Source organism: Hyalella azteca, unplaced genomic scaffold, assembly GCF_000764305.2.
Source record: "Hyalella azteca isolate HAZT.00-mixed unplaced genomic scaffold, Hazt_2.0.2 contig6940, whole genome shotgun sequence".
Lineage (NCBI taxonomy): Eukaryota > Metazoa > Arthropoda > Malacostraca > Amphipoda > Hyalellidae > Hyalella > Hyalella azteca.
This window is the reverse complement of record NW_025937079.1, coordinates 49,039-59,371: the sequence shown is the minus strand read 5'-3', so window position 1 is coordinate 59,371 and position 10,333 is coordinate 49,039. Positions and strand designations below refer to the sequence as shown.

The window sequence follows — 10,333 nt, the reverse complement described above, 5'->3', positions numbered from 1 at the left end:
GGAATTAATAGAAAACGGCAAAGAAGGGGTACTCTAAAAAAGTTAATAACTTTTGCCAATCACATGCTACAATGTCGAGACAGATTTCATTCGATTTGTAACAACAATATCTAGCAACTGTAGAGCCCTGATTTTTTATTTTCCTCATTGTTTTTTTCGCGTTCATCCCATTTTTTTACATTTTTATCCCCACACCTTCCTCCCCCTTCCATATATAAGTCAAACCATGCACATATTAAAAAAAAAGCTTCTAGAGTCGCTAGGTATTGTTTGCTCATGTTCTGTGTCAACCTGGTCAGACAAATTTTCTCCTGCCCATGTCAGTTCATCGCCAGCTCTGTATTCAAAAACAATAAAACTTTATTCATGCCTGTGTTCTGATCCAGCCTCTCCCTATGACCCTTACCTCTGTGTACCTTGAAATCTTATTATTATTCAGCATTAGCTACCAATCCTTACAGTAGTTCTGATTGCTGTGGCTTGTGCTTATGTATATTTGAGCAGCATATAGTTCTGATGGCTCAGAGTGCATATATTTGAGTGCTTATGTTGAGAGAGCCTTATGGCACTGACAATGGATAAAAAAAACAGCTTGTGATGAATAATTTTACCCAAAAACATAAGAATTATGTTTTTTCAGACACCAACAGGCTACATTATTAGTCTAGTCATCTGAACTGCACACCCCAGTGAATAAAAAATTATTTTTCCAAGCCCAACCCTATTCAACCAAACCCAATCCAGCTCAACCTGACCCAATCCAATGCAACCTGACACAATCCATTGCAACTCAAACAAATTCATCACCACATAAGCCAATTCAACCCAAACCAATTCATTCAATCCAACCAAATTCAACTTGACCCAATCTATTCTAATTCAACCCAAATCAATTCAGCCCAATCCAATTCAAACCAACCTAACCTAATTCAACCCAATTTAACTCCACCCAACTCAATTCAACCCAATTTAACTCCACCCAACTTAATTCAACCCAATTTAACTCCACCCAACTTAATTCAACCCAACCTGATTCAATCCAATCAAATTCAACATAAAATCAATTCTGTCCAATCCAACTTAATTCAACCCAATTTAACCACACCCAACAATTCAAACCAGCCTGATTCAACCCAATTCAATTCATCCTGATTCAACTCAATCCAACCCAATTCAAACCAACCTAATTCAGTAAAATTAGAATTGATTCAATCTCAAGGTTGAATTGGGTTGGGCATTAGAACACCTCAGAACACACTAGGTTGCATTTAGCATGCATTAGATTGACATAAATGAGAATATATTACCTGTTCAGAATTCCACACTGCCAAGGTTAAAAAATGGGCTGAAGCCACCCATGCCTTGGACCAAAACATCTGTGAATCAGGCCAATTTCATCCATTTTTAAGGCATTTTCCCAATTTCTTCCATAAAAAATGAAAACCTGTGAAATGGCCTCATTGCGAGAGGCCGCAGATGGTTCGGTGAATGAAATACAGATTTTCTTAATCATACTGTACTTCTTATTTTCAGTCCATCTTCACATGACGTGCTCTGCAAAGCAGAGTACCGTAAGAAGGCAGAACTTAGAATTAGTCTTAATTGTAATTCCTCTGAAACGCTAGTCGGCAATGATTGAGCAATTCAAGACGCTTAGGATTATTCAGAATTTCTATCTAGGCGGCAACATGGAAATATTTTGTCAAGGAAAAGTTCCGCTCATGGTTATACAGTACAAACTGCCTGGTTACGTTACACGAGTGAATTTAGAATAGTAATTGATTCATAATTCATAGACAATTGTATTAATTTGCACAATTTCTTTGATATTGCAGTAAGCTAGAAAATCAGTCTCAGAAAAAATAAACGCACATTATTAATGGGGCAAAACTGCTAATAATTGACAATATCAAGATCATTTATGAGAGTTTAACTGGATTCAATGACACAGAACATAGTTTTCAGTCTGTGCATTATGAGATAGTAAATCATGAAACAGTAAACAATGCTTGAACATCCCTACTCATATCACTGATAAATCAGGCAAAATTACACATGAAAATAATGCAAAGTTATCAGAAAGTGACTAACTTATATTCATGTTATCTGAGACACACTTGATACCAGAATTCTTATAAAATACAGGTCGCTTGTGCTAAGTAATACTGCATAGGACAAGTTAAGCTACTGGCCAGGGGAATTCTATCAAATTAATGTTTGGTAGAAACGATTTCACAGAGTCGTATTGCAGACAGTTGCTATTAGTAAACTTCTACAACATGAACAAATTAGTCACGATAAAATTATTCATTTTTTTTTATTTCTCTACATGTCATATCATTGTTTATCCCGGCAACGAGGATTGACGCATCTCTAACCAGCAAAATTTCTAAATCACACAGAACGTGACTGTCCGTGTATGCGGATACTAAAAAAAATATTAAAACTAAAACTAATAACGATGCTAATGCTGGAATTTATCCCCAGCACAACCTGCCTATTTCACCTGCAATTTTTGAAAATCACTTGCATAACAATCAATTTTACCTGCAATTTTAGAAAACTCCAGCAGGGATTCCAAAATGGCTGGCCTACAGCACTTTCTGCTTATCACTAAAAACCACACATATATATATTAGTAGTCAGTAGTTAGAACTACAATTTTTAGGGTTTGAGCAATACAGTTGTTAGAGAAAGATTACACATTTTTTTTTAACAACTTGAACAAAAACATCACAGCTGAAAAAATGAAATGTTGGCTTAGAAAGTAGATAGTCCTATCTGGAATGTCATGACTGAATAGCCTATTGCTTTGTCAACATTGCTAAATCATGAATAACCTTTTTCCTGCAAAATCATATGATTTTATATTGTCAATTATGTTGTGCCTACTTCATAATAATTTTCTTTTCAGAGAAGCTGCTCACTTTTTTTAGAAAGAAGAAATTTTCTAAAATTTAGAATGTCTGAGAAAAAGACAAAAGGTAGCCATCAAAGCCAATCTGAACAGCAAGAAATAATCCAAACTTTTCAGCAGCTGCGCAATGAACAGCGCTCATTGATCTCTAAAATTACTGAACTAGAACAAGATTTGAATGAACACAAGTAAGAAAGGTGTTGTTATAATTTGGCTATAATTCATTTCCTTAGTTTTATCAGAAGCTTTAAATTGCATGGCTTAAATAAATTATTCAATCAGTGCTGCATAAATGCATAAAGAAATGAAATATTCTTTTGTATTTATTTTCACTTCTTTTGCAACTTTTTTTAACTTGAGTAAATGTTTATATAATACAATCTGTACTAGCAAATTTATGTTTAAAATTATTTACTAACATTTATTATCATTACCTTTCTGAGTCATTGGCAGTGCTGCATGCATGGGAATGCACCCAACCCTAACCTAACAAGATTGGCCTTTTTATAATTGTCCTGTAGGTACTGTAGTTCATTTATTATTGGGTTCAGTTTTTAAGTACAAACTAATTGCTGAGTGCATATCCAAATATCATTTTGTCTGGATTTCTAACCAATGTCCAGTAATATAACCAATCCTGTCTGGCTATTGACCAAAACTTGTGTATCTATATATATATATATATAGAGAGATACAATCTGTACTATCAAATTAATTTTGCACATTATTTACTAACTGCATTATCATTGCCACTCAAAATCAGTGGCAGTGCTGCATGAATGGGATTAAATATGCATTGACTTTTTCCTCATCTGCATAGGGCACCAAAATTACTCAAACAATATCTGTACCAAAATCATTTGTGATGCTGTTCATCAATGGATGTATGTTAGCAGCTGTGCTGGGTTATATATAAACATGATTGCATTGGAGACTGCACAGCTGTACAGAAATTTAAATGTAAGCATTTTTACAATTTTTCACCCTTTAATGTTGTTTTTTTTTTCATGGAGCTTTGATTTATCTATATTGACCTAACATACAATTTATGAACTAGGCAAAGTTTCCATTTCCCCTGCAAGTCACTAAATTTTTACACAGTGGCGCTTCCTACAATGTAGAACTATTTAACCCACAAAAGTAACTGATTATTTTATTTTTGTTTTCAAGGTTTTCATGCATTGCTAATTGCAGTTTTTCACTAGGCATTTGAATTTTTTCATGCTATGTGGTCTCTAAAACATTGCAGACAAGACAAAAGTAGCAAGTGTATTAACACAAAAATATATGTATATGTTGTATGGTAAAAATAAACCAATGTCAAGAATCAAAATAGTATTACTTATTTACAATTGATATTTCCATTTAAACTTAGGTCTGCATTCTTCCCAAATGCACACCAAAGCTAGTAGTGCAAACTGGGAAGTTTGTGTCAATTCTTATTCTGTTTGAAATAAATGTAAGAAATTTTGCTGAGTTAGCACTAAAGAATTGATTTAAAATAAGTAACATTTTGCAACAACTGCCATTCAGCTTGAGGATTTTATTTCCCCTATCTTTCTGAACTTGGTTGTATTCATCAATTTAAAGGTTTGTGGTTGTTGGTGTGAACAGTGCTGGATACTTGGAGCCCATATCAGGAACAAGCCGGACAATACTGGCTAAGTGGCTAACGACTACTTGGGATTTTAGAAAGTCGGAAATATGACTGATGTTTTTTCATTTTTTCTCTGCTGTTGATAATTTAGAAGTTTGGAAAAATTTTATGTGTGATAATTGCCAAATTTCATATTGTCAATGACAAATATATAAGTTGCACAGCTCTTGGCTATCTGATTTTCAATAAAAAAAATAATGACTAGAAATAATTTCTTTGTTGATTGAATTATACTTGTTTGTAGGAAAATCTTTTATGCCATTTGAAATTGTTTTTTTTTTTTGCACTTTACATTGTTTTTTTTTTAGAGACCTGCTATGTACTGTATATAGGTATATTTCTAAAAAATCATGTGTGACTGACTGAAAAGATTATATCTATATTTTGGAAATTCAGCTTATGTGAAATTGATTTGAGTTTAGGACATATATTTTAAGATCTAATGTGAGAATTTAATGTCTCATAGAATTTCTTTGTGTTCACTTAGTCCATTTGACATCTAACCAAATACTTTTTTTTTCAGGGTGGTTTTGGAGACGCTGTCAGAAGTATCGGGTGATAGAAGGTGCTTCCGGATGGTGGGAGGAGTACTTGTAGAGAGAACTGTGGCTGAGGTCATACCTGCTCTTTCCAACAATAGAGATCAGGTGACATTATGTTACGTATCAAGTAATTCATGCTAGTTTGTTCATTTTGTTCCCTCTTAGGCCCATGAATTCACAAATGCAAACCGACATTCTCCATGTTGAAATTCCACTAACTTATTAAAGGGTTATTTGTGTTAACAATTTAACTTCTTCTATCTTACCCTAAAAAGTCATGCAAGCAGTAGATTACAACTTTCTGATTGGTAACTTAATTTATTCTCCTCTGAGTTCCTGCTTAAAGAATTTGACTTTGTCACTACATGTGACTACCATAATGCATGCACTTATACTCTGATTTCATATCTTATCTGTGAATCTGTGATATGCTGGGCTTGTGAATGTATATACTGTATAGCCTCATGAATTTTTGCAGAGATTTGTAACAAAAACACACTAGGAGTTTTTGAAAGGAATTCGTTGCAATTACCCCACAGCTTACATATACGTTTGAAATTTAATAAGATTGGTAATTACTTTCAGCTGACTAAGTTGTTGGAGAACATGAATGAGCTCCTGGTGAAGAAAGGTAAAGAGATCAACGAGTACCGCGAGAAGCATGGCATCAGAGTGCGTGGCCAAGAACCTCCCCCACAGGCGCCAGACACGGAGAAAGCTACATCATCAGGCGGCGTTCTTGTTGCCAATAAATCATAAGTTCTTCATTATTTAGTTAATATCAACGTTATTTTAAGCAATCAATTTCACAATAACTGTAACGCTTCAATTAGTTCTAATTTTGCGAACGTTTAGTTGATTTTCTAACTTATTTGCTACCAATATAATTAATCAAGATCTCGGAAGTAAGAAACTCGTATCGGCATGAGATCACCTGTTCACATTATAAATCAAGTTTTATTAATTATTTGTATTTCTGTTATTCTTGAGCGCCTTTTGTTTAACGGCTAAGTAGAAATTGACATCAGAATTATCTCTTTCATGTAATGAACCATGTACGTCGTCTGAGCTCAACTGATTCCTTGTTAATGTCTTTTCTATTATTTTTTTGCCGTCGAGCGTCGCATTGCTCGCGAATTCCATACTCAGCCTCTTAATTTGTAGCAAGTTGACTGCTTCTATCCTCTGGTTAATTCGTTTACTGCTTAAAGTTCTGGCCGAATATTATTTTCAATGTCAATGGAGCTAATTTCCTTATCTGAGCCTGTGGCAGCCTTGTTGGATCTATGAGAAAAAACGGTCATCACACATGCGTGCAATGCTAGTGAATGCGACGCGACCTTACATTGTATACTCATAACTTGAACTGGTCGAGAGATATCATCTTTACGGGTTGATATCTCTCTTCCCTTCACATGTGTTCATGGGCAGTAACTAAAAATCACTTCAAGGTTTGAGATTTAATTAGTTCATGTATAATTTATTTGCAAGTCTTACATCCCTTGAAGCCTTTGAGCTCAGCATGTTAAAGATCTAAAAATAGATTACATTAGATGAATAATGCAACAAATAATTTATGCTTTGAATTGCAGTGTCTTAAAGGTAAAGTAAAGAAGCCTGGGGGTGGGAAACGTTCTCTATAAGTGATTAAAGACGATATTTTACATCAGTCAGCTATCTACTTCAGCAGATTATCCGAGGAACTTTACGGAATGAAATAGCAAACGTGTCCATCTTTTGACAGTGCTGCGAGCATTGTGGATAAATAAACGTCGAAAGCGAATTGCTGCAAAGAGCGTTTTTTGTTGGCCTTCAATTCAGCGAGATTGGCGATAACACGGGAGGGCATCAGTGCACACAGGCATCGTTATGCGTGGCTTGAACAGCCTTGCAAGAGCTCAAATCATCTAGGTAACATAATATGCAAAGACTGACATAGACACAAGCGGGAAGATGGCTTGTTATGCCTAACACTATATACTTTTCAAATATGAAGTTAATGTTTACAGATGAATAGATAACTTAAGAGATTCAATTAATTTAGTAAGCAATGAATTGATATTCATTTTTGTGAGACGTAAAGAATTAAAGATAATTATACTACGTTGAAATATTTTGTAATCTGTTAACAACTCGTGTATACTCGAGACTTGTAGCTGCGTCTCACAGTAGTTAAAATAGTTTACAAAATCTACCTTAAGAACGGCTATTTCTGACTAGGAGTAATGACTCGTGGAATCACAAAATGAACAAGCGCTGAACAATCAGCTGCGTCTCGGCATATAAATTACAGGATCAATAATTTAAATTTAGTTGCCGGTTTGAAACTTAGCCTTAGTACATTTTGACCAAACCCGCTCGACAAAAAATAAAAAATTAGATACCATCTTGGCACTCGTGTTACAAAATGAACAACTTGATATGGGATTAGCGCAAACCTCTCTTAAGAGCAGAATAAATAAAAAAAGAATTCACTTTGATATCTCCCCAACTTCTAACATCAAAACTGGCCATACATGATATCAGATGTACCCATGATTAGAAAGGAAGGTACTTCTACCGAAACTAAAAGGATATGAAAGTTTAAATTAACATTATGTGCCTTCAGCAAAGGTTCTCCAATAAAGTTGGCAAGCGTTAATGCAAATCATCTAACATTGAGTCAAGAATGAGAGAATGCTTCCTCAGATCCAAAGGCTTAATTTGAATCTCTCCCTCAATTCTCCATTAAATTAGGTGCAGACGCCTGAAGAGCTTAGCTTTGAAATCAGATCCAGATACAAAAGACGGAGGAGGTTTTCCTCAAGGAGGCTTCTAAATCTAGAGGTCGCCAGGTCAGTTCACTTGCCACTGAAAACATGAAAATATCAGCATATTTGCAAATCATTCTAAATGCAATAGCAGAAAAAATAGAAAAACTTCTGTGCAAAGCTGCATTTTGAACAACATGCATAATAATTGACAAGGCATTGGTAAAGTTTTACTTTCTTTAGAAGACAAATACTCGCAAAACTAACCACAAGACTTAAATTTGTGATTCTTGAAATTAAGAAAAGAGGTATCCTGACATTTCTGTAACAATTTTGGCAGAATATTTGATGTTAATGTATTTTTTCTTCTTGAAAAATTGTCTGGGGCAGTTAAAATCAAGCCAAGGTATGCTCACTCACCTTCAAAGGATTATCTCTGTCCCCTGCTGCAGCTGCTGCTGCTTTCTCCTGCTTTTCAAGATTTTCTTGGTGTTTCTGCCACTGCTGGACTTTGGCTTGATTGCCTATACCTCTGCTGGCATTCTCCTGAGCCCTCTTCTCAGCAGCAGCTAGTTGCTTTGCTCGCATTTCTGTCTGAAAATGAAACAAAATTTTAATTCAACTGGAACCATGTGAAAAAAAGTAAAAAAATTATACAAAGCAGGATTGTTCCAGATTTAGTTTTGAGATACGGTACTATTTATTTAAACTCAAACTTTTGGACTATGAGAAACCCATTGAAACAAATTAGTAATATCAATAATAGTTGAAGCTGTGCCTTGAAATAACAGGGCAACAGTGTGTCATTGATCACAAATTTCCAGTTCAAAATGCATGTTTTTTAAATGATAACATGCATAATGACAATGATACATTTTGATGATAGTAATGATTAAACATTATATTATTAGTTTTGATTAACTCAAATAACTTCAGATGGTCCTTCCTGCTAAAGTTCTACCTATACCATACATCAATTCTATAAATTTCAATCTATCAAAACTAAAGTCAATTATTCAACATAATGTTGAAAGTCCTTATTCAACACATCACTAGACTCTAGAAATATTTGATGGAAAGAAAATGAGCAAAAGCCATCAGGCTTCAAAAATTAAATGATTCTTTGGTATCAGAGGGATCAAACATTATAAAAGAAAAGCGAGTATGTCATGCTTATAAGACCAATAACAATTATCAACTAAAAATTAACTTTTATTATTGGGTTGTCATGAAGATAATTTTAAAATTTAATTGAGATGGCAGAAGGGTTTGGTTGTTGAGAAAAATATCCATAATTAAATGAATGCTGTGGAGATTTCCATGAAGAGTTTACTAGTTTAGATTTTACTGCAAAATACTGCAAGGTTATTACTACCAAGACAACATTAATTCACCTATTGATACATACAGCAGAAACTTCATCAGTCAGGTCTGTAGACGAGCTTCCAAAGCAGGAGTTACAAATACCCATTGCACTCCGTTATCTGAAAACATTTTACAGACAGTTACATAGACATCCCACACAGTAGTTTTCATTGTCTCCTTTGAAATTGTACATCTTTTTTTACAATCATGAAGATGAACTCTAAATTTTACACCATCTCTAGCTTACACACACACATTGGAAAACATGCCTGAGATGGACAGACATGGTATTGCTCATTTCATTACATTTTTCCCATTTGTCACCCACAACTTTGGGTATCAAAACTGTAGACAAGACCAAGCTTCTGTTGAGAGAGGGGAATATTGACCTATAAATGAATCAGAAGGATGCTGGGGTAAACAATTATTTTTTCTTCAGTGCCATGATTTTTCTTCAGTAGGCTTTGTGAGGAATCACCAATGTTGCCAGAAGAAAGTGCTCATTTTCTATGAAAAAAGAAACTATGATCAATTATTGTATGGGAATGTCTAATTAGTAGAGCTACTGTCAATAGATATTAGGTTAAGATATAGCAGAACAAGTATTGGGTAATTTAAAATATAGCAATGAAATTTCAAAAAAATTACAATGTCTAAGATTATTGCCTACTAATCATAATTCTTAAATAAAATACTAGCTTACTTCTCACCATCAATGGCACACATGACATCATATTGTCTCAAGTCATTGCCTTTCAATTTAAACTACTTAGACAATGAATAGAATCTAATTAAAATGTCTGATAAAATTTAAAAAGATTTGAAGCTTTTTCCACAACTCAAACGTTACAAAATGCATAGCTAACCAATATCCATAATTCTCATATTTAGGTTTCAAAATAGTAGTGGCAGCTTGGGTGTCATAGGTGAAAGTGTCCCATGATACACCTAAATTGCTGTTTAATGTAACATCATCAACTGAATCTGAGGCTTAGGCAGGTAACAATTTTTCAATTTTATCTGATGGAGATGCAGAAATATGTGATCACTGACTTGATGGTCTGTTATATACATGTCTGCTCATCTCTGTGTAGGCTTAACC

The 10,333-nt window shown here is 34.4% G+C and overlaps 2 protein-coding genes across 5 annotated transcripts in view; one reads left to right on the top strand and one right to left on the bottom strand.

The window, feature by feature from the left end:
* Positions 1-2,888: 2,888 nt before the first annotated feature.
* On the top strand, positions 2,889-6,899 carry LOC108664562 (prefoldin subunit 2-like). Its single transcript, XM_018151174.2, has 3 exons — positions 2,889-3,105; positions 5,098-5,221; positions 5,702-6,899. Exons 1-3 carry the CDS (start codon positions 2,963-2,965, stop codon positions 5,873-5,875), a joined length of 441 nt encoding a protein of 146 aa, XP_018006663.1. The 5' UTR covers positions 2,889-2,962; the 3' UTR covers positions 5,876-6,899.
* LOC108664563 overlaps positions 6,562-10,333 on the bottom strand; it is a 6,178-nt gene continuing 2,406 nt past the window's right edge. For 3 of the 4 annotated variants that reach the window (XM_018151175.2, XM_018151177.2, XM_018151176.2), the window contains exons 2-4: positions 9,275-9,350; positions 8,287-8,460; positions 6,562-7,966 (exon numbers count right to left, since the gene is read on the bottom strand). In XM_018151175.2, coding sequence (XP_018006664.1) covers positions 7,952-7,966; positions 8,287-8,460; positions 9,275-9,337 — 252 coding nt within the window. In that variant the 5' untranslated portion in view covers positions 9,338-9,350 and the 3' untranslated portion in view covers positions 6,562-7,951. Of the gene's footprint in view, positions 7,967-8,286; positions 8,461-9,274; positions 9,351-9,620; positions 10,071-10,333 lie in introns of those variants that run through there. The other variant, XM_018151178.2, reaches the window with a different exon arrangement.

What these genes read in the sequence shown, in the direction of transcription:
- LOC108664562 (XM_018151174.2), top strand. Translation starts at nt 2,963, where the DNA reads ATGTCTGAGAAAAAGACAAAAGGTAGCCATCAAAGCCAATCTGAACAG. An exon ending in CAAGATTTGAATGAACACAA is followed by an intron (nt 3,106 to 5,097) that starts GTAAGAAAGGTG and finishes TTTTTTTTTCAG; the next exon opens with GGTGGTTTTGGAGACGCTGT. An exon ending in TTTCCAACAATAGAGATCAG is followed by an intron (nt 5,222 to 5,701) that starts GTGACATTATGT and finishes AATTACTTTCAG; the next exon opens with CTGACTAAGTTGTTGGAGAA.